General features: G+C 43.8%; 1 protein-coding gene across 1 annotated transcript in view; it reads right to left on the reverse strand.

Moving 5' to 3' along the window:
* Positions 1-27,375, reverse strand: part of LOC124033263 (tricarboxylate transport protein B, mitochondrial-like) — a 35,622-nt gene that overhangs the window by 3,484 nt on the left and 4,763 nt on the right. Inside the window, exons 2-5 of the mRNA XM_046345244.1 lie at positions 8,555-8,662; positions 7,924-8,023; positions 3,434-3,572; positions 2,534-2,618 (exon numbers count right to left, since the gene is read on the reverse strand). Of these exons, the coding sequence (XP_046201200.1) occupies positions 2,534-2,618; positions 3,434-3,572; positions 7,924-8,023; positions 8,555-8,662 (432 nt within the window). The remainder of the gene's footprint in view (positions 1-2,533; positions 2,619-3,433; positions 3,573-7,923; positions 8,024-8,554; positions 8,663-27,375) is intronic.

Below are 27,375 nucleotides of genomic sequence, written 5' to 3' on the forward strand. Positions count from 1 at the left end.
TGCACTACCCTCTTTAAAGAGTGACTGAACACACCAATTCTGCATGGGGTTTTCTGTTGCTCATTAAGAAAAATAAGATTTGAATCTTGGGGGTGTTGGTTCAATGTGGCAGTTACTGATTTTTGTCCCCCATGAGACACCATAGGTACAAAGCCATTATCACTTCCTCAAAATTGGCCGAATTCATTTAAGAGAACACAATAAATAATTTTGAAATTCTTTAGGCACTTTTAGTCGCACAATTGGACATCTAGCTAATGTGTTTGGTGCAGTATTTCTCAAGTTCAAAAATATGTGATGTGTTCTCTTCTATAAACAAAGTTGTCTCCACTGTGCTGCCGGGCAGGTCTGTCTCCCTGCCTGTGTGTTCTGACGTACTATTGAATAGACCGCAATCACCACAGCTGTTTATCCCATGGTTGTGGGCAAGTGGGCATTGTCAAAATCAAAACCCAACCCACAAGTACACTGAGTATACAAACATTAGGAACACCTGCTCTTTCCATGACATAGACTGACCAGGTGAATCCAGGTGAAAACTATGATCCCTTATTGATGACACTTGTTAAATCCACTTCAATCAGAGTAGATGAAGGGGAAGAGACGTGTTAAAGAAGGATTTTTAAGCCTCGAGACCATCGACATGGAGTGTGTGTGTGTGCCATTCAGAGGGTGAATGGGCAAGACAAAAAATGTAAGTGCCTATGAACAGGTGATGGTAGAAGGTGCCAGGGGCACTAGGTTTGAGTGTGTCAAGAACTGCGACGCTGCTGGGTTTTTCACACTCAACCGTTTCCCATGTGTATCAATAATGGTCCACCACCCAAAGGACATCCAGCAACTTTACACAACTGTCGGAAGCATGGGAGTCAGCAGGGGTCAGCAAACCTGTGGAACGCTTTCGACACCTTGTAGAGTCAATGCCTAGATGAATTGAGGCTGTTCTGGGGGGGAAAAGGTTGTGCGGCTCAATATTAAGATGTTTCTAATGTTTTGTATACACAGTGTAAGTCATGACGAACTCTTGCACACAAATCTCAGTTTTGGATGATAGTGATTTGATTTAGACATTACAGACAAAAGTCTTGACAATTACATACATATAAAAACATTAACAAGTAGTGTGCGTCTATCAGTTACACATATACACCACCATTCAAAAGTTTGTGGTCACTTAGAAATGTCCTTGTTTTTGAAAGAATAGCACATTTAGCACAGCTGGAAACGGCTGATTTTTAATGGAATATCTACATAGGCATACAGAGGTCCATTATCAGCAGCCATCACTCCTGTGTTCCAATGGCACGTTGTGTTAGCTCAGCCAAGTTTACCATTTTAAAAGGCTAATTGATCATTAGAAAACCCTTTTGCAATTATGTTACCACAGCTGAAAACTGTTGTTCTGATTAAAGAAGCAATAAAACTGGCCTTCTTTAGACTTGTTGAGTATCTGGAGCATCAGCATTTGTCGGTTCGATTACAGGCTCAAAATGGCCAGAAACAAAGAACTTTCTTCTGAAACTCGTCAGTCTATTCTTGTTCTGAGAAATTAAAGCTATTCCATAGAAAGAGGAGTGGGAGTGACTGTCCAATAAAAATACAAGATTAAGATGGGCAAAAGAACACAGACACTGGACAGAGGAACTCTGCCTAGAAGGCCCTCATCCCAAAGTCGCCTCTTCACTGTTGACATTGAGACTGGTGTTTTGCAGGTACTATTTAATCAGCTGCCAGTTGAGGACTTGTGAGGCGTCTGTTTCTCAAACTAGACACTAATGTACTTGTCCTCTTGCTCAGTTGTGCACCGGGGCCTCCCACTCCTTGTTCTATTCTGGTTAGAACCAGTTTGTGCTGTTCTATGAAGGGAGTAGTACACAGCGTTGTACAAGATCTTCAGTTTCTTGGCAATTTCTCACATGGAATAGCCTTCATTTCTCAGAACAAGAAGTTCTTTGTTTCTGGCCATTTTGAGCCTGTAATCGAACCCACAAATGCTGATGCTCCAGATACTCAACCAGTCTAAAGAAGGCCAGTTTTATTGCTTCTTTAATCAGAACAACAGTTTTCAGCTGTGCTAACTTAATTTCAAAAGGGTTTTCTAATGATCAATTAGCCTTTTAAAATGATAAACTTGGATTAGTTAACACAACATTCCATTGGAACACAGGAGTGATGGCTGCTGATAATGAGCCTCAGCCGTTTCCAGCTACAATAGTAATTTACAACATTAAAAATGTCTACATTGTATTTCTGATCAATTTTAAGTTATTTTAATGGACCAAAAATGTGCTATTCTTTCAAAATTAAGGACATTTCTAAGTGACCCCAAACTTTTGAACGGTAGTGTATGTCAGTTCATACACACAATAAGTAGGTCCCTATGGGGGCTATATAGGCAATAAAGTGTCATTTAGGACATATACATGGCCATTGTTGATCGTTCAAGGTCAGGGTGGTAGGATCAGATTACCCTCCCTAAACCCTAGCCTTAAATCAGTGTCTAGTCTAGGGCAATTTCCCCCTCCTCCCTTACCTTGGGTTCTGATGATCTCCCTGACTCCATGGTAGAAGCCTCTGTATTTGGGGTTGGCTGAAGACTGGTCGTGGATGAATTTAACCTTGAGAGAGAACACAGGGACAGCTTAATCACCAAACATACAAACATACATACAGACGGACGGGCGGGCGGGCGGGCGGGCGGGCGGGCGGGCGGGCGGGCAGTCAGGCAGGCAGGCAGGCAGGCAGGCAGGCAGGCAGGCAGGCAGGCAGGCAGGCAGGCAGGCAGGCAGTATTATTAAGAAACCCAACTGTGCTCCAGGAAAAAAGAGCATTATCATGTTTTTTTCTTTATTGTATTATCAGTTTGACAGAGCACTAAGAGCAGGCAGACAGCCTTGAGAGATGCTCTTGTCTGTCTGACCTTTAATTCAGAGAATATTAAAGAGTATGATTGAAGGAAATGCATTCCTGGAAGGCTCGGGTCAACCCTCATTCAGCTGTTGGATTAGATTTGTAACAAATAGAGACTGATTTGGGATGAGGTCTTCCTATTCAGAACAAAATAATTATCAGCTAGACAGCTGACTCCTTACCAATGGGTAGGGGGTATCAGTGACACCAAATCTGAGAGGGGAGTGGGGGGGGGGATAAAGACAAGAGAGGAGAGAGGAGAGGGGGAGAGAGCGAGAGACAGAGAGAGGTGGGTATGGAGGAGAGGAGGAGGAGACAGGAAAAGGACAGGGGCCATAGAGGAGAGGAGGAGAGAGGCTATAGTGGAGAGGTGGAGAGAGACTGGAAGAGGAGACAAAGCTATAGAGGAGAGGTGGAGAGAGACTGGAAGAGGAGACAAGGCTATAGAGGAGAGGTGGAGAGAGACTGGAAGAGGAGACGGAGCTATAAAGAAGGCGATAGAGATGCTCCGTCTCAGACATACCTTGACAGTCTCCATGGGACAGACTATGACTACAGCCTCCATGACTCCAGCACCAAGCCCACATAACAGACCCCTGGTGCTGTTCAACTTCCCTGCCTCATCACGGGCATGGTTACTGAGATACTCAAACACTCCAAACCTGAGATGGGGGAGGAGGGGAGGCGAGAGAGAGGAAGATGGAGAGAGATAACATGTTAGTATACAGCCCAGTCGATTAGTTCAATCAATGTTGTTCTCATGAGTGAGAGTCATTGATAACAAGCAGAGTTGTTGTTGATCAGGTTTGAGACTGGTACGGTGATATCAGGAAGAGGAGTTAGGCCTGATTCTAGACTTGAGTTTGAATATTTTCTAAAACAGTGGTCAACAACGGGTCGATCACAATCTAATTGTTCATCTCCAATGTATTTCTAGTCTATCGCCAAACCTTTTATGTTAAAAAAAAACAACAACGATAAAGCCTTGTGTTTCTATTTTTTTTATTCGTCTCGCGCGCTGTTGCTGGGAGGTGCGGCCAATTCAACTGCCGTGTGCGCCGGGTAGGCAAACTGTTGCCATTTCATGCCTCTAAAGGTACAAACTCTGCCTTCCTGGAGAGGAAATCAAGCGCACTATGCTACCACTGGCCAATCAGATTGCTCAGATGACCGAGTCCGCAGTAACGTAGCAGGTATAAAAGAAAGCTACGGCAAAATTGATACTGTAAGTTTTCAAAACGTTTAAAACCATGACTAGAGAGAGACTGTCAACGAATACAGCAAAGAGCTGCTGTTTTTATGAGTGAGTTCATGTTTAAGTTCTCACTCAGCACTGTCATCACTTTGTATTCAACACTTTTATAGCCCATAAAATGCGCGTTCTTCTTATTTCCACTCAGCGCTACAACACGCAGTGCAGCAGTAATGAATGAGTAGGAAAGTGTATCTATAGGCTTGAGTTGTTGTTATTATTAGCGGCTTGGGTCTTTTTTAATATCATGGGATATTTCACTTTCTCTGTTCACAGGAGTAACAACATGAATTTGTGGTGCGACTCGAGTTCGCCATCAGCTGGAAGACGGTATCCCTTTTTGGTCAGTGTCAGTGGAGGAAAGGGAGAGCGGAGGGATGTTGAGAGACGGACCCTCAGTCTGCTGCTCTGTCCCTCGGCTGAGACTGACCATCAGATACAGGCACCATCAGCCCAGTAAAATAAAAAGCACATTATTTAAATGTATGTTCACTCATCTGTGCCTCACAAGTAATACAACAATGGATCGATTACCGGTGTGATCATATAGCCTACCTCAAATTGTTTAATGTAATTTTTTTAAATGTCCTGAACAACAATTAATTTGCAGGTAAATTCAAGCAAAGCCAGTATGCAGCGATAATGTATTGGGCCTATAGCTTACTGCACAAACCTCATTGCTACCAATTTGTACGTCGCTCTGGATAAGAGCGTCTGCTAAATTACTTAAATGTAAATGTAAAATGCTACAGTACTGTTTTTAATGTGTTATTGTTGCATAGGCTTACATTTTTTAAGTCATGTTAATAAAAAATAAGAGCGGTAGTTCCTGGCATGCATTTTGACTCAGAAAATGTTGGTGACCACTGGTCTAAAATCGAATCCTAGAATTTCATAGAATATCAGACTAGAACCTTCAATCTAGAAAGTTTTAGAATCTCATTAGACCCTCTATAGAATATCTCACTATCCTGGCTCCTTGTTACCTAGGTGACAGTAAAACACAGACTGATACTGTATAACTGTGAAGATGAGAAGGGTCAGAGTTGCTGATATCTCTGGATGAGATATGGAAACAACAAAGAGTCTTCAAAGAGTTCAAAGAGTCTTCCAGACTCCACTGGACACCTTAGAGGAAGCCAGGTTGGGTTTAATCAGCTGATGAGCAGAATTTCACACCAGTTTCCTCTCTGAGCATCATACAACTGCTTAGTAATCTTAGTAGAAGTCTTTGCCCAGTCCTATCACTAGTAAACAATGCCACTTTATACAATGTTTACATACCCTACATTACTCATCTCATATGTATATACTGTACTCTATACCATCTACTGTATCTTGCCTATCCTGCACGGCCATCGCTCATCCATATCTTTATATGTACATATTCTTATTCATTCCTTTACACTTGTGTGTAAAAGGAAGTTGTTGTGAAATTGTTAGATTAGATGTTAGATTTTACTGCACGGTCGGAACTAGAAGCACAAGCATTTCGCTACACTCGCATTAACATCTGCTAACCATGTGTATGTGACCAATAAAATTTGATTTGATTTGAGGCAAGAGATTTGTTCGATGCCCAGGTGAAGTGAAACAAACTGCTAATGTTGCAGAATGTTTTACTACCCAGCAGGTAAGGCACATCCTTGTTTAAAAATGTAGCCATAAAGTCTGATGACTCAGCAAGCAACGGATGCCCAGCAACTGCTACCATGAAAGCGAGCTGAGCGTTCTGTCTCACCCCAGGAGTGTGTGTATGTGTGTGTTAAGTTTCACTGTAATCAGTTAGGAGATGCTGTGCCAGGGAGTCCTTCCCTGGGAAGGTTATTTATAGCAGGAATTGGATTGTGGTGATTTCAGGACCAAACACAACATGGAGGAAGAGAGGAGGAGAGGGGGGGGACACTTTGCCACTTAGTGTTGATTAAAGGTTTGTTTTCTTGTAACCTGGTAAAAAAGAATACTGATATTTTATTGTGTTAATTCATTGTGTTACTATTGTCTCGTTATCTATTTGTTAATTTTATACTTTTTAACTGCATTGTTGGGAAAGAGCTCGTAAGTAAGCGTTTCAAGTTAAAGTCTACACTTGTTGTATTCACCGTATGTGACAAATAAACATTGCAAGATCAGGCGGGTTTCATGAGGCTAGGTTTCTTGTGCCTCTGCCTTCTCAACCCGAGAGTTTCTGGTCTGACCGATGTCTTCTTGTCTGTCTCGGACGTTGACGATCTGTCTCTATCTCTGGGTGTGTCTCTCTGTTCTATTTCCTCATCTCTTCTCCCTCCACCCCTCCTTTTGCTCTCACTCTCTTTCGCTCTCTTTTTTTTTGCCTATTTTTTTTGTTCATTAAAATGCAGCATCTGTTTCTCTGTCTCTACTCAATCATGCTTGTTTGTGTGATAGCCGCTTCACAACTCACATACTCTGTTGTGAAGGAACACAGACACGGCCTGGCAAACAAAAGGTAATGATGCCTTTATAAATTGAAACAGGTCTCTCTCTCTCATCCACCTTAATTGGACTGCAAGGAAGTGGCAGTATAGTTTTTTCACTATACTATACCTTACATCACCCCATTAAAATTACTTCAATGTGCTAAGGCTAAACTACCTCTTCTCTTTAGCCAATTCCAAGTGGCAGCCAAAGTCCAGGATGAGTCAGAGGCACCTTGGTCGTCACAGAGACCATGGCACATCTCCTAAACCCCATTAGGGCTCTATCTGCAAAGTCAGTTACCCCTCGCCAAGAGATGAGGGGTGGAGGGAGGTATTTGGGAAAGAAAGGATGAGGGGAAAAGGAAAGGGGTGGATGAGAAGGCAGGGGGAGTTAAATGGGAGGATGAAAAAGGTCAGTCTCTCTCCACTAAAGCCCAGTGTCACTCTGGCCTCATCCTCACCACTCTCTTATCTCCTTCACTCCCCATCCTTCCCCCCACTGCTCCACACTGTACATAACAGGCAATCAGCTAATGGGATGGGGGAGATGGTGAGAAAGGGGAGAAAATGATGGATTGGTAGGGGGAGGGGGACAGAGGGAATGGGAGAAGAAAAGCACTCCCTTCTTTTTTCGTAACCCAATTATGTAAAGCATACACACACACACACACACACACACACACACACACACACACACACACACACACACACACACACACACACACACACACACACACACACACACACACACACACACACACACACACACACACACACACACACACACACACACACACACACAGCTGTCAGACTAGACAGATGATGTGGCCTACTCTTGTTGCCCTGTCCTCTATGCACTGTTTCCCTACTGAGCCCTTCCGTGAGGCTGACTGACTGACTGACTCACACACACACACACACACACACACACACACACACACACACACACACACACACACACACACACACACACACACACACACACACACACACACACCAACAGGTTTTCCTCTCTGTATCTCCACTGATACAAGAATTGGCAGCTCTGCTCCGCATGGCTGGGTCTGTCCACTCTAAAGACAGGCTCTGCGCTGTAACACACATACACACAAACAAACACATTCAGAGAAAGAGAGATGCTAAATACCCCTGTCTGAGACTGAGGTCTCCAAAGAACGGTCGTGTCTGGAATAAATATAATCTCTGGGAAAGAATAACATAATTACACACAAGACCAGCGGGAGATTTCAGCTATGTATTGTGGGTAATAGACCAAAATAATTGGTGTGTGTGTGTGTTTAGGGCTAGATGCCATCCACATACCTGACAGCTGATTTGGGTATGGATCCGTAGAGCAGTGAGCTGAGTCCTCTGTATAGTCCTCTCACCCCGTGACCCTGTACCGTCTGCTTTACACAGTCACCTACACACACATCAATACATGAACACACAACCAGCTATGGACACACAGAGAGTATTCAAATAACTTCATATTCACACATGGAGAGAGAACTCCTTGACGAACATAGCTTTTTAGTATGAGGCAGAGACAGCTGTGTGCAGGGCTCATTAAGATGGTCTCAGATCCTCAGAGCTCCAGCCAAGAGAAGCCAGACTGACTGTGTGTGTGTGTGTGTCATACAAACAAGGAGCGTGACAGCCTGCCAGAATCACTTATGCACCTGAGGATGATGGGTAATTTGATAATTAGATCCTAAGAGGGACAGAGAAAGAGAGAGAGGGAGCGAGATAGTGAGAATAAGAAATGGAGCGTGAGCAAGAGATAGAGATAGATGGAGATTAATTGATTTGGTCGACACACTGGCGACCTTGTATCTCAGAAAGGTTAGATGCATCGGGGAAGAAGAGGTAGAGAGGTATGAAGGGGGATGGATAGAGAAAGTTGTTGTGTTGCCGGGTGAGAGGACACACACACACACAGTCAGACACTCACCGATGCCCCTGTATTTTGGAGGGTTGGCCTTCTCGTCCAGCTGTAGCTGAGTCTTCACATACTCAGTAGGGAAGGTGATACAGATCTCTATACCCCCTGCTATACCACCTGTAGCAAACACAGAGCGGAGGTCAGATAAAGCTTTACAATCTGTAGAATGAGATGGACAGAAAGGAAAGCGACATTTAGTTACTGTAAATGTAAATGTCATCAGACTTGAACCAAACGCAAACGTTGTCGAACCGTCCGTGCTTGCTGGGGTTCTGTATGTCATCGTCATTTTGTAGCGAATGAGTGTGAACTATGCAGAAAACAGAGAGCATTGGTCAGCTAAATCTTATCAACCAGAAGATTCCTTTTGTGAATCTTTGGGTAGCTAGTCTTTGGTACCAGACTGTTGGTGCCAACAAATTGCCTTCTACAATGACAGGCTGGCTAAAGCAGGCATTCATTTTGGGCAGAGCCAGTACATCATGGATCATAACAATAACCCTAAATATGGCTGCCATCCGTAAACCTTAAAAGCCCAGAGAGTGTGAGAGGAATGTAATGTACTGGATAAAGATGGATGGAGCTGTTTCTTTATGCATGAACCTGTAGCTATTAGGTCCAATGAACAAAGAACAAAAGAATGAATGAATAATGTAGGATGTTGGACAGCTCTATATTGTGGATTAGTTCAGAGGATGGGGATGAGAGTGTTAAGAGCAGCACTATGTGCAGATGAGTCACTTAGAAAAGAGGGAAGGGAGGGCGAGAAGGAGAGGAGAGAGGGAGGAGAGAAGGCTGACGTTAATTAAATGATCTGCTCTGTCCAGAGGGAGGGGCTCCATTACACAGGCCAAGCCCTCCATTAGCTCAATGACACACAGAATTACCCCATTTTCATTTCTTCTCTCTTTCTCTCTCGCTCTCTTGCTCTCTCTCGCTCTCTCGCTCTCTCTCTCTCTCTCTCTCTCACACACACACTCACATTCAAATCCCAGAGGCCCATCTGTATAAAGAAATAATGGGAAGGGTTCAGATATGTCATCCAACTGTGTGACAGCTTGGCATCCATCCAGCTTCTGCCGTTATTGTAGGCCAAACCTCTCTATCTCTTCCCTGCAGCACTTAGAATTACATTATTCTGGAGGTGATAGGAGATATATTTAACCCATTACATATACAGAAGTTAAAGAAGGATTTTAAGTGGTTGGTGGTTATATTTCAGTTAAATTACACATTGATGTATGGTTGGGTGAGAGTATTCAGAAGGGCTTAATGCATTTACAGTATTTTCCTCAGCCAAGATAAGGTTGTACAACAGTCTAGAAAGCTAAGTCATGACCCCTGTATACACGCACGCACGCACGCACGCACGCACACACACACACACACACACACACACACACACACACACACACACACACACACACACACACACACACACACACACACACACACACACACACACACACACACACACACACACACACACACACACACACACACACACACACACACACACACACACACACACACACACACACACACACACACACAGCTCTAATTCCTCTAATCCCAGTGTTAAGTAAGGTTCAGCAGATCACATGAGGTCTACTACATTTCACACTAACACACTGACCCAGGAGGTACAGGTCAGTATGTCTACAATAGGCTTAATAACATTAGCTAGCTGGCCAACGTTAGCTATGCTAGGGGTTAAGGGTTAGGCTTAAGGTTAGGAGTTAGGTTAAAGGGTTAAGGCTAGGGTTATGGGAAGGGGAAGGGGAGGGGATAGCTAACACCCTAAGTAGTTACAAAGTAGTAAGTAGTTGAAAAGTTGCTAATTAGCTGAAATTATAAAGTTGTCTGTGATGAGACTCGAACAGGCAACCTACTATCCTTATGTTTTTACCTTAAGTAACCTTCTGTCTTATGTAACCATACCAACCATAACATATCATACTAATTTAAAAACCTGGATTTACTACGTTACGTCTAGTCTATGAGACCAGTCTGATCTGCAGGCTGTAATCTAGAGTGCACATGCCAAGACCAGAGTAGGCACATTTGCTATTTAAGGCAAATGCTATGGAAACACATTGACATTTTTATTAGGTACATGAAAACTTAAGCGAAAAAAAATACATTTTGTGTGCACTACTTGATTTTTATCTGCAACAAATCCTTTTGGTAAACAACCTGGTCTCAGAGCATTTTGTATTATTCCGTAAGGAAATCCGAGACAGTCAATTTAGTATATGTTACGTTTCGGTTGGTATGTATTAATTTGTGGATGTCCATCACCCATTTCGTATGATATGTTACTACGAATTACAATTAGTCCAATATGATACGAATTTGGGTTGTGGCTAGGGGAAGAGTTAGCTAACATGCTAAGTAGTTGCAAAGTAGCTAAAAAGTAGTAAGTAGTTGAAAAGTTGCTAATAATGCGAAAATTTTCTGTGATATGATTCAAACTCTCAACATAAATAGAGCCCATCCAACCCTGTCCACCCTTACTCTATATAACCCATCGACAAATCATTCTCTTTCACAACCATCCCTCACGCACACACACATACACACATACTCCACCCTTACAAAGCAGATTTACAGTGCTTTCAGAAAGTATTCATACCCCTTGACTTATTCCACATTTTGTTGTGTTACAGCTTGAATTCAAAATTAAAATTGATTTGAAAATGTATTGAAAATTAAATCCATAAATATACAATTTATAGTTCTGTAATCACACCCGAGTCAAGACTTTGTAGAAACAGCGATTTCAGCCGTGAGTCTTTTGGGGTAAGTCTCAAAAGTATTCCACTCCTGGATTGTGCAACATTTGCCCATTATTCTTTTCAAAATTCAAAAGGCACTCGCACATCTGAGCTATCTTTTTTTGCAGGTGCATGGTAACAGTTGAATAAAATGAACTATGAATTGATGCCACCATTTCAGATTTCTCACGCTGTACCCAATGATTTATGAAAACTTGCTTGATGTGTCGATGTCCTCATTGTGTTTTTACAGACGTGTTTAATATGTTTTATATACACACTTTATTCAAATACTTATGAAATACACGTTGTTATATTTGGTGAAACGTACTTATTTTCCCTCAACTCCAAACCCATTTGATGCATTGAATGGATGTGGGTGGAGCTATGTCTACATAAGGATGCTAATTGAAAAAAACTCACAAAAGCTCTGACGAAGGCCTTGAGGTCGATACGTAAAGCTTATTAAAGAGTAGTGTTGCTATCAAGGGCAGTGTGTGGGTTTCTTCTTTTTTCCCATTATTCTTTTCACAATTCTTCAAGCCCTGTCAAATAAATTAATTGTTGATCATTGCTAGACAACCATTTTCAGGTCTTGCCATAGATTTTCAAGTAGATTTAAGTCAAAACTGTAACTTGGCCACTCAGGAACATTCACTGTCTTCTTGGTAAGCAATTCAAGTGTAGATTTAGCTGTGATTTAGGTTATTGTTATGCTGAAAGGTTAATTAATCTCCCAGTGTCTGGTGGAAAGCAGCCTGAACCAGGCTTTCCTCTAGGATTTTGCCTGTGCTAAGCTCCATTCCATTTATTTATTTTTCCTTCTGAAAACTCCCCAGTCCTTAACGATTACAAGCATACCCATAACATGATGCAGCCACCACTATGCTTGAAAATATGGAGAGTGGTACTCAGTAATGTGTTTTATTGAATTTGCCTGAAACATAACACTTTGTAATCAGGACAAAAAGTTTATTGCTTTGCCACATTTTTTTTGCAGTATTACTTTAGTGCCTTGTTGCAAAGAGAATGCAAGTTTTGGAATATTTCTATTCTGTACAGGCTTCCTTCTTTTCACTGTCAATTAGTTTAGCATGATGGAGAAACTACAACTTTGATGATCCATCCTCAGTTTTCTCCTATCAAGGCCATTAAACTCTGTAACTGTTTTAAAGTCACCATTGGTCTCATGGTGAAATCCCTGAGATGTTTCCTTCCTCTCCAGCGACTGAGTTATGAAGGACACCTCTATTGTTGTAGTGATTGGGTGTATTGATACACCATCCAAAGTGTAATTAATAACATCACCATGTTCAAAGAGATATTCAATGTCTACTTTTTGATTTTTACCGATCTACCAATAGGTAGAAACAAAAAACAAAAAACAAAAAACATTATTCCATTTTGGCATTATAGGGTATTATGTGTGTAGGCCAGTGACAAACAAATCTGAATTTAATTCATTTTTAATTCAGGCTGTAACACAACAAAATGTGGAAAAAGTCAAGGGGTTTGAATACTTTCTGTAGGCAGTGTATAGTTTAATCAACACCCTTCTGACTTCACAGCTGGGTTCCTGCTTGTATCACAGCCACTCAGAGAGCACACACACACACGCATGCACACACGCACGCACGCACGCACGCACGCACACACACACACACACACACACACACACACACACACACACACACACACACACACACACACACACACACACAAACACACACACACACACACACACCACTGGGGCTGATCGTCATAATACAGAACATGTATTGTCTTGAGCCTGGTTGAGTGGACAGGTTGCAGCCCAGCAGTAGAGACACACATCCCAGCCAAACAACCAATAGGAACCATCCACACCATTACACACTATTAGATCAACCATAGAGGAGTGAGACAGAGAGAGACAGAGACAGGAGAGAGACAGGAGATAGAGACAGGAGACAGAGACAGGAGATAGAGACAGGAGATAGAGACAGGAGATAGAGACAGGAGACAGAGACAGAGACAGAGACAGAGACAGAGACAGAGGGACAGACTGAGAGAGGGAGGGAGACAGAGAGAGAGAGAGAGAGAGAGAGAGAGAGAGAGAGAGAGAGAGAGAGGGAAAGAGAGATAGGGAGAGGAAAATAGAGATAAAGAGGGTTGAGATAGAGAGAGTAAGACAGAAAATGGTGAAAAAAGGGGATATCAACAAATGGAGAGCGAGCAAGGGAGAAAATAAGTGCAAGAGCAGAGAGGGCGATAGAGAAGACCTCTGAAGTGCTATCTATTTGCCTGCTGTTGAGGTAACTCTAATGAGTGGTGGCCACATCATCTGCTCCTGATGAGAACTTCACTGAGAAAAACAAACTTTCAAAATCACCAGACAATAAACATAACCCAATCTTGCAACCCCACAGTTTATGGACCAGGACACCATAATGTGTAAGAACACAAAAAATACTAAAAACGGGAACATGATGTATTCTTTAAATATATTCTTACTTATCCAAGCTAGTCATATTAAAATTAAATATATTCTTTAACAACAGAGACGAGAGAGAGAGAGAGAGAGAGAGAGAGAGAGAGAGAGAGAGAGAGAGAGAGAGAGAGAGAGAGGGAGTGAGGGAGAGAGAAAGAGAGGGAGAGAGAGAAGTGGAAGATAAAATGGAAGGCAGAGAGAGTGTATGTGTCTGACAGGAAGGACAACAGGGGTTTCGTGATTTGACGTTTTGCCCCCGAGGGCGCTGGTGGGTCGTGAGTCAGATTCAGGGAGAGTGTGTAGAGTCTATTACCTAGTGTATTGGGTGCAGTGGCGTGTGAATGAGCAGGGAGTGAGTGCACACTTTGACAAGCCCTCTGAGTCTGAGAGGAGACAGCCACTCAAAGAACTTAACTGAAGCACGAGAGAAAGTAAAAAAGAGGGCGAGAGAGAAATGGAGAGAGGGGGAGAGAGAGAGGGAGAAATGTTGCTCCAGACAACCATGCAAGCACAGAGCAATACAAAAGTACTTTCTCAAACCTCACACACTTACACAAACGCACGCACGCACAAAGCATGAACACACGTACGCACGCACACACACACATAGAAAACCCATCAGAACCAGAAACCCATTTAAAGCTCTCATCCCCCAGGCCAATCATGCCTCATATCAACAGCCTCCACCTCTCAACATCACCAATTGCCATTAGCTGCTAGGAGTGCAGGAGAGGGAGTAGAAGGAGCTCAAACACTCATCATGTGCCTCAAAGCCATTGTCTGGGTTTGTAAGAGATGTAGGATTTTTCTTCCATTAAGCTACGACTTTCTCTGTTCTGTCCATGTCACTTCCCCCCTCCAGGCCTATGCATGTCATGCAGGTGAAAGAGGACCCAAAAGCGACTTGGCGAAAACAGAGTCTTTAATCCAGTAAAGAAAATACAAACAAAAAACACAACTTTCACTCGAAATGACGAGGACAACTGGAGACTCGATCTTGAACAGCAGGTGAACAGCAGGTTGCCTCGGGAAGGCACTTGAACCAGACAGACTCAGACACCTGCTCACCACGCAGCATCTGAGGAAAACACGACACGACAGGGCGATACACAAACACAGCACGGTGAATTCTAGACAAGGAACCGACAGGACAGGAACGGAACACAAAGGAAGAAATAGGGACTCTAATCAGGGGAAAGGATCGGGAACAGGTGTGGGAAGACTAAATGATTGATTAGGGAATAGGAACAGCTGGGAGCAGGAACGGAACGATAGAGAGAAGAGAGAGCGAGAGAGTGAGAGAGGGAGGGGAGAGAGAGGGATAGAAAAAGGGAAAGAACCTAATAAGACCAGCAGAGGGAAACGAATAGAATGGGAAGCACAGGGACAAGACAAGATAATAAATGACAAAACATGACAGTACCCCCCACTCACCGAGCGCCTCCTGGCGCACTCGAGGAGGAATCCTGGCGGCAACGGAGGAAATCATCAATGAGTGAACGGTCCAGCACGTCCCGAGACGGAACCCAACTCCTCTCCTCAGGACCGTAACCCTCCCAATCCACTAAGTATTGGTGACCCCGTCCCCGAGAACGCATGTCCATGATCTTATGTACCTTGTAAATAGGTGCGCTCTCGACAAGGACGGGAGGGGGAGGGAAGACGAACGGGGGTGCGAAGAAAGGGCTTAACACAGGAGACATGGAAGACAGGATGGACGCGACGAAGATGTCGCGGAAGAAGCAGTCGCACAGCGACAGGATTGACGACCTGGGAGACACGGAACGGACCAATGAACCGCGGAGTCAACTTACGAGAAGCTGTCGTAAGAGGAAGGTTGCGAGTGGAAAGCCACACTCTCTGGCCGCAACAATACCTTGGACTCTTAATCCTGCGTTTATTGGCGGCTCTCACAGTCTGTGCCCTGTAACGGCAAAGTGCAGACCTCACCCTCCTCCAGGTGCGCTCACAACGTTGGACAAACGCTTGAGCGGAGGGAACGCTGGACTCGGCAAGCTGGGATGAGAACAGAGGAGGCTGGTAACCCAGACTACTCTGAAACGGAGATAACCCGGTAGCAGACGAAGGAAGCGAATTGTGAGCGTATTCTGCCCAGGGGAGCTGTTCTGCCCAAGACGCAGGGTTTCTGAAAGAAAGGCTGCGTAGTATGCGACCAATCGTCTGATTGGCCCTCTCTGCTTGACCGTTAGACTGGGGATGAAACCCGGAAGAGAGACTGACGGACGCACCAATCAAACGACAGAACTCCCTCCAAAACTGTGACGTGAATTGCGGACCTCTGTCTGAAACGGCGTCTAACGGGAGGCCATGAATTCTGAATACATTCTCGATAATGATTTGTGCCGTCTCCTTAGCGGAAGGAAGTTTAGCGAGGGGAATGAAATGTGCCGCCTTAGAGAACCTATCGACAACCGTAAGAATCACAGTCTTCCCCGCAGACAAAGGCAGACCGGTAATGAAGTCTAGGGCGATGTGAGACCATGGTCGAGAAGGAATGGGGAGCGGTCTGAGACGACCGGCAGGAGGAGAGTTACCCGACTTAGTCTGCGCGCAGTCCGAACAAGCAGCCACGAAACGGCGCGTGTCACGCTCCTGAGTCGGCCACCAAAAGCGCTGGCGAATAGACGCAAGAGTGCCTCGAACACCGGGATGACCAGCTAACTTGGCAGAGTGAGCCCACTGAAGAACAGCCAGACGAGTGGAAACAGGAACGAAAAGGAGGTTACTAGGACAAGCGCGCGGCGACGCAGTGTGCGTGAGTGCTTGCTTAACCTGTCTTTCAATTCCCCAGACTGTTAACCCGACAACACGCCCATAAGGAAGAATCCCCTCGGGATCAGTAGAAGCCACAGAAGAACTAAACAGACGGGATAAGGCATCAGGCTTGGTGTTCTTGCTACCCGGACGGTAAGAAATCACAAACTCGAAACGAGCGAAAAACAACGCCCAACGAGCTTGACGGGCATTAAGTCGTTTGGCAGAACGGATGTACTCAAGGTTCTTATGGTCTGTCCAAACGACAAAAGGAACGGTCGCCCCCTCCAACCACTGTCGCCATTCGCCTAGGGCTAAGCGGATGGCGAGCAGTTCACGGTTACCCACATCATAGTTGCGCTCAGATGGCGACAGGCGATGAGAAAAATAAGCGCAAGGATGAACCTTATCGTCAGACTGGAAGCGCTGGGATAGAATGGCTCCCACGCCTACCTCTGAAGCGTCAACCTCGACAATGAATTGTCTAGTGACGTCAGGAGTAACGAGGATAGGAGCGGACGTAAAACGTTCTTTTAGAAGATCAAAAGCTCCCTGGGCGGAACCGGACCACTTAAAACACGTCTTGACAGAAGTAAGAGCTGTGAGAGGGGCAGCAACTTGACCGAAATTACGAATGAAACGCCGATAGAAATTAGCGAAACCTAAAAAGCGCTGCAACTCGACACGTGACCTTGGAACGGGCCAATCACTGACAGCTTGGACCTTAGCGGAATCCATCTGAATGCCTTCAGCGGAAATAACGGAACCGAGAAAAGTAACGGAGGAGACATGAAAAGAGCACTTCTCAGACTTTACGTAGAGACAATTCTCTAAAAGGCGCTGTAGAACACGTCGAACGTGCTGAACATGAATCTCGAGTGACGGAGAAAAAATCAGGATATCGTCAAGATAGACAAAAACAAAGATGTTCAGCATGTCTCTCAGAACATCATTAACTAATGCCTGAAAAACAGCTGGCGCATTGGCGAGACCAAACGGCAGAACCCGGTACTCAAAATGCCCTAACGGAGTGTTAAACGCCGTTTTCCACTCGTCCCCCTCTCTGATGCGCACGAGATGGTAAGCGTTACGAAGGTCCAACTTAGTAAAGCACCTGGCTCCCTGCAGAATCTCGAAGGCTGATGACATAAGGGGAAGCGGATAACGATTCTTAACCGTTATGTCATTCAGCCCTCGATAATCCACGCAGGGGCGCAGTACCGTCCTTCTTCTTAACAAAAAGAACCCCGCCCGGCCGGAGAGGAAGAAGGCACTATGGTACCGGCGTCAAGAGACACAGACAAATAATCCTCGAGAGCCTTACGTTCGGGAGCCGACAGAGAGTATAGTCTACCCCGAGGAGGAGTGGTCCCCGGAAGGAGATCAATACTACAATCATACGACCGGTGAGGAGGAAGGGAGTTGGCTCGGGACCGACTGAAGACCGTGCGCAGATCATGATATTCCTCCGGCACTCCTGTCAAATCGCCAGGTTCCTCCTGAGAAGTAGGGACAGAAGAAACGGGAGGGATGGCAGACATTAAACACTTCACATGACAAGAAACGTTCCAGGATAGGATAGAATTACTAGACCAATTAATAGAAGGATTATGACATACTAGCCAGGGATGACCCAAAACAACAGGTGTAAACGGTGAACGAAAAATCAAAAAAGAAATAGTCTCACTGTGGTTACCAGATACTGTGAGGGTTAAAGGTAGTGTCTCAAATCTGATACTGGGAAGATGACTACCATCTAAGGCGAACATGGGCGTAGGCTTCTCTAACTCTCTGAAAGGAATGTCATGTTTCCGAACCCATGCTTCGTCCATGAAACAACCCTCAGCCCCAGAGTCTATCAAGGCACTACATGTAGCACCCGAACCGGTCCAGCGTAGATGGACCGACAAAGTAGTACAGGATCTTGATGGAGAGACTTGAGTAGTTGCGCTCACCTGTAGCCCTCCGCTTACAGATGAGCTCTGGCTTTTACTGGACATGAATTAACAAAATGTCCAGCAACTCCGCAATAGAGGCACAGGCGGTTGGTGATCCTCCGTTCCCTCTCCTTAGTCGAGATGCGAATCCCTCCCAGCTGCATGGGCTCAGACTCTGAGCCAGAGGAGGGAGATGGTTGCGATGCGGAGCAGGGAAACACCGTTGATGCGAGCTCTCTTCCACGAGCCCGGTGACGAAGATCTACCCGTCGTTCTATGCGGATGGCGAGAGCAATCAAAGAGTCCACATCTGAAGGAACCTCCCGGGAGAGAATCTCATCCTTAACCACTGCGTGGAGTCCCTCCAGAAAACGAGCGAGCAGCGCCGGCTCGTTCCACTCACTAGAGGCAGCAAGAGTGCGAAACTCAATAGAATAATCCGTTATGGACCGTTCACCTTGGCATAAGGAAGCCAGGGCCCTAGAAGCCTCCCTACCAAAAACTGAACGGTCAAAAACCCGAATCATCTCCTCTTTAAAGTTCTGGAACTTGTTAGAGCAATCAGCCCTTGCCTCCCAGATAGCTGTGCCCCATTCTCGAGCCCGGCCAGTAAGGAGTGAAATGACGTAAGCAACCCGAGCTCTCTCTCTAGAGTATGTGTTGGGTTGGAGAGAGAACACAATCTCACACTGCGTGAGAAAGGAGCGGCACTCAGTGGGCTGCCCGGAGTAGCAAGGTGGGTTATTAACCCTAGGTTCTGGAGGCTCGGCAGGCCAGGAAGTAACAGGTGGCACGAGACGTAGACTCTGGAACTGTCCAGAGAGGTCGGAAACCTGAGCGGCCAGGTTCTCCACGGCATGGCGAGCAGCAGACAATTCCTGCTCGTGTCTGCCGAGCATGGCTCCTTGGATCTCGACGGCAGTGTAACGAGCGTCTGAAGTCGCTGGGTCCATTCCTTGGTCGGTTCCTTCTGTCATGCAGGTGAAAGAGGACCCAAAAGCGACTTGGCGAAAACAGAGTCTTTAATCCAGTAAAGAAAATACAAACAAAAAACACAACTTTCACTCGAAATGACGAGGACAACTGGAGACTCGATCTTGAACAGCAGGTGAACAGCAGGTTGCCTCGGGAAGGCACTTGAACCAGACAGACTCAGACACCTGCTCACCACGCAGCATCTGAGGAAAACACGACACGACAGGGCGATACACAAACACAGCACGGTGAATTCTAGACAAGGAACCGACAGGACAGGAACGGAACACAAAGGAAGAAATAGGGACTCTAATCAGGGGAAAGGATCGGGAACAGGTGTGGGAAGACTAAATGATTGATTAGGGGAATAGGAACAGCTGGGAGCAGGAACGGAACGATAGAGAGAAGAGAGAGCGAGAGAGTGAGAGAGGGAGGGGGAGAGAGAGGGATAGAAAAAGGGAAAGAACCTAATAAGACCAGCAGAGGGAAACGAATAGAATGGGAAGCACAGGGACAAGACAAGATAATAAATGACAAAACATGACAATGCAAGACCTATACAACCACACATGTACACATACAAAAGTCACTCCACCCTTTCACCCCTTCCTGCATTACACCAGTGCCAAAAGTAGAACATTTCTCAAAAGCTAAGCTACATCAGTTATGACACCACACACGTGGAGTCAAACTACTGTAGAGTCATACTGAGTCCAACTGGCTGTAGTCTTTATCTACGGCCCTGAGTTAACCTTTTACTGCAGTGGGTTAAATCAGGGTCACATTTTTATTTTTATTTTTTTATTTTACCTTTATTTAACCAGGCAAGTCAGTTAAGAACATATTCTTATTTTCAATGACGGCCTGGGAACAGTGGGTTAACTGCCTGTTCATGGAGAGTTTCTTGGTAGTCAAGAGTATACACCTCACACACATGGTTTTGGGTTTTTAAAAAAGACACCTGTTTCATTTCAGATATAGATTTGAAATGTATTACATTTTGAGTTTGCATCCCAATATTACACTTTATATGCATCACAGAAGACTGAAATATAACAAAGCCGTTTGACATAGAAACACAAAAGTTTATTAATTATGAAATTAATTAAGGATATGTACTCCAGTTGCTAAACAAAGAATGCCACCAAGCAAGCAGTACACACTCACAATCTCTCGCATACACACATACTCCTCCTTACCACTCCAAGTGTAGAGAAAAATAACCAGATATAGCCAGTCGTGTACTACTTATGTCGTTTTTTGGGGTATCTGTACTTTACTATTTATATTTGTTTTACTGTGCTACATCCCAAAAATACATAGATACTTTTTACTCCCATACATTTTCCCTGACACCCAAAAGTACTTGTTACATTTCGAATGCTCAGGCAGGACAGCGATATGGTCCAATTCACGCACCTATAAATATAACACGTCGTCATCCCTACTGTCTCTGATCTGGCGGACTCAATAAATACAAATACGGCATTTCTAAGTAATGTCTGAGGGTTGAAGTGTGCTCCTGATTGTAGTTTGCTTAATATAAGGAATTTGATGTATAGCATTTACTTTTACTTTTACTCAAGCATGGCGATGTCATACCTTTTCCACCACTGTGCTTAAGTACATTTAAAAACAGATACTTTTAGCCATTTACTCAAATAGTAGTTTACTGGGTGAATTGTACTTTTACTTGACTCATTTTCTATTAAGGTGTCCTTACTTTTACTAAATTGTGACAATTGAGTGCTTTTTCCATCACCGGAAATATCTGTGGTTCAATGTCTAGGCACTGAGAGAAGTGCTAGTCCGATTTATTAACTGTCAAACTGGGTGTCAGGAGGATTCTGTATCTTCTTGGTGTAGTTAAACATTGGCTTGGCTGTTCATTGAGTAATATCTCAGGTCAGAATTAGACACAAGAGCACTTTACCTGATTACTTTTATCTCGCTGAGTAGATCACTCATATACTATACATTTTTATTCATTTGTATTTAACCTTTTTTTTTAGTAGACATACACACACAAGCTATTAATCTACGTAACAAAAGATCCTTGTTCTCCCCTTAAATTTGCACCCATAGATTCATAGGTTTTTATCCTTGATAAAAACAGGGATGCAGAGAAAGAAAAAAGTTCTACATATAAGCAGTAATCAACTGGCTAAGAGGAGTGGAGTGTACAACGAGAACAAACAGGTTAAATAAGAGTTTGGCTGACAGAGAGAGAAGCCTGTTCCTTTGGCTGTTAGCGTTCCCGGCCAGCTTGTCTGATTAGTCTGAGTGAAAGGATAGGATGGGAGGGAGGAGGCCAGGTGGGTTCCTCAAATCTAAAATCTTGATTGATGGCCTCATTTTATATTTACCAATGGCTGAGAGGAGGAGAGTCAGGAGAGACTGTTTATGAAATGGCACCATAGACTGTTAGGGTTGTGAAAGGTATTTGGACAGCACAAACCTGCGGTACCAAAGTCATGAGGTCAAATGTAACCTAGTTCAGCCAGAGGGTAAACCACTATGGGCAATTTCACGGAAACGGAATTGCGCGGAGATTGTTCACTTAAAATGTATGCCAAACAAATAACATTCATCAAAGTTTAGCAAACCATTACAACTCTATGCACAAGGACCGCTTTTAACAAATTACACAGACTAGCATCACCACCCTGGACGGTTCCGACCTAGAATATGTGGACAACTATAAATACCTAGGTGTCTGGCTAGACTGTAAACTCTCCTTCCAGACTCATATTAAGCATTTCCAATCCAAAATCAAATCTAGAATCGGCTTTCTATTTCGCAACAAAGCCTCCTTCACTCACACCGCCAAACTTACCCTAGTAAAAAACGGACTATCCTACCGATCCTCGACTTCGGCGATGTCATCTAGAAAATAGCTTCCAACACTCTACTCAGCAAACTGGATACAGTCTATCACAGTGTCATCCGTTTTGTTACCAAATCACCTTATACCACCCACCACTGCGACCTGTATGCTCTAGTCGGCTGGTCCTCGCTACATATTTGTCGCCAGACCCACTGGCTCCAGGTCATCTATAAGTCTATGCTAGGTAAAGCTCCGCCTTATCTCAGTTCACTGGTCACGATTTCAACACTCACCTGTAGCACACGTTCCAGCAGGTATATCTCACTGACCATCCCCAAAGCCAACACCCCATTTGGCCACCTTTCCTTCCAGTTCTCTGCTGCCAGTGACTGGAACGAATTGCAAAAATAGCTGAAGTTGGAGACTTTTATTTTCCTCACCAACTTTAAACATCAACTATCTGAGCAGCTAACCGATCGCTGCAGCTGTACATAGTCCATCTGTAAATAGCCCACCCAATCTACCTACCTCATCCACATACTGTTTTTATTTTATTTACTTTTCTGCTCTTTTGCACACCAGTATCTCTACTTGTACATCATCATCTGCTCATTTATCACTCCAGTGTTAATCTGCTAAATTCTAATTATTCGCTCTTATGGCCTATTTATTGCCTACCTCCTCATGCCTTTTGCACACACTGTATATAGACTTTCTTTTCTCTACTGTGTCATTGACTTGTTTGTGTTATTGGCTTGTTTATTGTTTACTCCACATGTAACTCTGTTGTTGTCTGTGTCGTTGTCTTGTTTTTCTTAAAAATGCATTGTTGGTTAAGAGCTTGTAAGTAAGCATTTTACAGTAAGGTTGTATTCGGCGCATGTGACAAATATTTTAATTTATTTTGATTTCTTTTTTTTGTATTGAAAAGTTTGTTGTTTTGAAAGTGTATTGGAAAGTTTCTTAGTAGCTAGCTAACTTTTTAGTTTGGATCCCGCCACACAGTTGGCATCAGTTGTTGGGATTGCTAGTCTCTGTCCAGTGATACTGCCGACCAAGGCCAAGTCTGAGAAGCTATTTGGTGTCGCAGCTAGCCTAGCTGCTAGCTAGCCACCTAGCTGTTAGCTAGCTGTCTATCAAGCTAGCAAGGTTTTCTTGAGAGCTTGAACCTAGCCCGGAACGCAGTTAGCCATTGTGGTTGGGACAGTGGATTGTCTCAGGTCTGTGGCTGTCTAGATCCCTGCCGTTTGTTGTTTTCAATCTTCCTTGTGACCTGCCCTGTCTGGAACTGCGTGGAGTAACAGCGTAACCTATGTTGCTAAGCTACCATTACAAAGACTAAAGCCAGCGAAGGTACCATTGAAGGCAGTGGTGTCTCTATCACACGCAAAGGATTTTTTAAATGAACAAAAATAGTTCTACAAGCAGTTGTTACAACAACAAGCAAATAGCTTTAAGTGTTTTGTCCAAATACTGGTGGATTCAACCAATAAAACAATGGACAACCTGAAGAACAATATGCAGTTCTCCCAGGGTCACCTCGATGAGTTGAAACAGGAGTATGGCGAGATGACAGAAATCTGTAAGTCATTGAGAGAGGACATCAGTTCTGTGTGTGAATCCATGATAACAATGACGGATTGTCGAGGGACAATCAAGGCGGAACAACATGGTTGTGATGGGATTGCAGAATCTCCACGAGACTGACGACAAAGTGAGGGAAATGATCTCTGAGAAATTGAAGATGGACCACAGGAAGATTGAGGTTGAGCATGCCCACGAGACTGGAAAGCCCACCACCAGCCCAGGTGACAGGCCCAGTGGTCAGGTTCCCGGCCTTTGAAGGACAAGGTAGCTCTTCTGGAAAGAGTCAAGAACTTAAGTGGAATGTCACACAGTGTATTTGGAAAGTATTCAGACCCCTTGACTTTTCCACATTTTGTTACGTTACAGCCTTATTCTAAAATGGATTAAATAAAACATTTTCCTCATCACCCAATCTACCTACCTCATCCCCATATTGTTTTTATTTACTTTGCTGCTCTTTTGCACACCAGCCTCACTACTTACACACACACATCATCTGCTCATCAACATCTGCTCATCTATCACTCCAGTGTTAATCTGCTAAATTGTAATTACTTTGCTACTATGGCCTATATATTGCCATACCTCCTCATTTCCATTTGCACACACTATATATAGACTATATATAGACTTTTTCTATTGTGTTATTGATTGTACGCTTGTTTATTCCATGTGTAACTCTGTGTTGTTGTTTCTGTCGCACTGCTTTGCTTTATCTTGGCCAGGTCGCAGTTGTAAATGAGAACTTTTTCTCAACTAGCCTACCTGGTTAAATAAAGGTGAAATAAAATACAAATACAAATCAATCTACACACAATACCCCATAATGACAAAGCGAAAACAGGTTTGCAGAAATGTTTACACATTTATTAAAATGTAAAAACAGAAATACCTTATTTACATAAGTATTCAGACCCTTTGCAATTGAGCTCAGGTGCATCCTGTTTCCATTGATCATCCTTGAGATGTTTCTACAACTTGATTGGAGTCCATATGGAAAGACAACCATCTCTGCAGCACTCCAGCAATCAGGCCTTTATGGTAGAGTGGCCAGACGCAAGCCACTCCTCAGTAAAAAGCATGTGACAGCCCGCTTGGAGTTTGCCAAAAGGCACCTAAAGGACTCAGACCATGAATAACAAGATTGTCTGGTCTGATGAAACCAAGATTGAACTCTTCGGCCTGAATGCCAAGCGTCATGTTTGGAGGAAACCTGGCACCATCCCTACAGTGAAAGCATGGTGGTGGCAGCATCATGCTGTGGGGATGTCTTTTGGTGGCAGGGACTGGAAGACTAGTCAGGATCGAGGGAAAGATGAACGGAGTAAAGTACAGAGAGATCTTTGATGAAAACCTGCTCCAGAGCCCTCAGGACCTCAGACTGGGGCAAAGGTTCGCCTTCCAACAGGACAACGACCCTAAGCACACAGCCAAGACAACTCAGGAGTGGCTTCAGGACAAATCTCTGAATGTCCTTGAGTGGCCCAGTCAGAGTCCGGACTTGAAACTGATCGACAATCTTTGGAGAAACCTGAAAATAGCTGTGCAGCGACGCTCTCCATCCAAAATGACAGAACTTGAGAGTTTTTGCAGAGAAGAATGGGAGAAACTCCCCAAATACAGGTGTGCCAAGCTTGTAGCATCATACCCAAGAAGACTGGAAGCTGTAATCGCTGCCAAAGGTGCTTCAACAAAGTACTGAGTAAAGGGACTGAATACTTATGTACAATGTAATATTTCCGTTGTTGTTTTTTATACAAAAAAGCTGTTTTTGCTTTGTCATTTTAGAGTATTGTGTATAGATTGATGAGGGGGAAAAAACTATTTGATCAATTTTAGAATAAGGCTGTAATGTAACAAAATGTGGAAAAAGTCAAGGGGTCTGAATACTTTCCGAATGCACTGTATCTTCCTCAATGAGGACTATCCTGGAGCTGTGCGCCAGAAGAGGAAAGAACTTATCCCAGACATGAAAGCTGCGTGGGGACATACATCCGCTATGACAGGCTCATTGTCCACCCTCCCAGAAGCCTGGAAGGGATGAGAGAGCCAAGCCTATGGGTTCGTAACTTCAACCCCGCATGAACACACACACCCCAATTGATTAATGGATTGCTGGATGTATATTTTTTTCTCTTGCTTTGTTTGCTCTTTTCCATATTATGTCTATCTCTGATAAGCTACCCAGGAAGGGCTGAATATATCCCATATTAATATAAGTAGCCTTAGAAATAAGGTTAATGAAATCAATAACTTGCTAATCAGATAACATTCATATATTAGCCATTTTTGAGACTCACTTGATTATGCAGCAGTAGCAATACAAGGATGAAACATCTATAGAAGAGACACAAATGCTTATGGGTGAGGTGTTGCTGTATATATTCAGAGCCATATCCCTGTAATGCTTAGAGAAGATCTTATGTGTTGTGGTTGCAGGTTCACTTGGTATAAAAGCCTTTTTTGGGGGGTGTTGCTATAGGCCACCAAGTGCTAACAGTCAGTATCTAAATAATATGTGTGAAATGCTTGATAGTGTATGTGATGTAAACAGAGGTCTACTTTCTTGAGGACCTGAATATTGGCTGGTTTTCGTCAAGCTGTCCGCTCATGAAGAAGCTCCAAAAAACTTTGGAGTACTTTAATTGAAATTATGAGCAGAAAGACAAATTCAACTCCATCTTTCATCGAATCAGATTGGCTTATTCATCACAAAACCATTTGATGTTGCCAATTATTTTAATGATTACTTCATTGGCAAAGTTGGCAGATTAGGCAGGAAATGCCAACAACGAACAGTGAGCCATCGTTTTCATGCATAGAAAAACAAATAATGAAAGAAAAGCAATGCAAGTGTGAATTTTGTAAAGTCAGTGTGGGAGAGGTGGAAAAATGATTGTTAACGATCAATAATGACAAATCTCCTGGCATTGACAACTTAGATGGAAAGCTACCGAGTATGTTAGCTGACACTATAGCCACTCCTATCTGTCATATATTTCATCTGACCCTAGAGGAAAGTATTTGTACCCAGGCCTGGAGGGAAGCCAAAGTAATTCTGCTACCCAAAAGCAGCCTTTACACACACATGATGACATATGCACTATATACACACGTACACATGGACTTTATATTGTAGATATGTGGTAGTGGAGTAGGGGCCTGAGGGCACACACTTAGTGCATTGTGAAATCTGTTATGAATGTATTGTGTTTTTAAAAATGTATAACTGAATTAATTTTGCCGGACCCCAGGAAGAGTAGCTGCTGCTTTGGCAGCAGCTAATGGGGATCCATAATAAATACAAATACAAATACTGGTTCTAACAGCAGACCTATATAAGCTTGCTGCCAGGTCTTAGCAAACTTTTGGGGAAAAAATAGTGTTTGACTAAATACAATGCTATTTCTCTGTAAACAAATGAACAACAGACTTTCAGCATGGTTATGGAGAAGGGCAACCAAAATGTACTGCACTGACAC

This window comes from Oncorhynchus gorbuscha, linkage group LG04 (genome assembly GCF_021184085.1).
Source record: "Oncorhynchus gorbuscha isolate QuinsamMale2020 ecotype Even-year linkage group LG04, OgorEven_v1.0, whole genome shotgun sequence".
In the NCBI taxonomy this organism is placed as follows: Eukaryota; Metazoa; Chordata; class Actinopteri; order Salmoniformes; family Salmonidae; genus Oncorhynchus; species Oncorhynchus gorbuscha.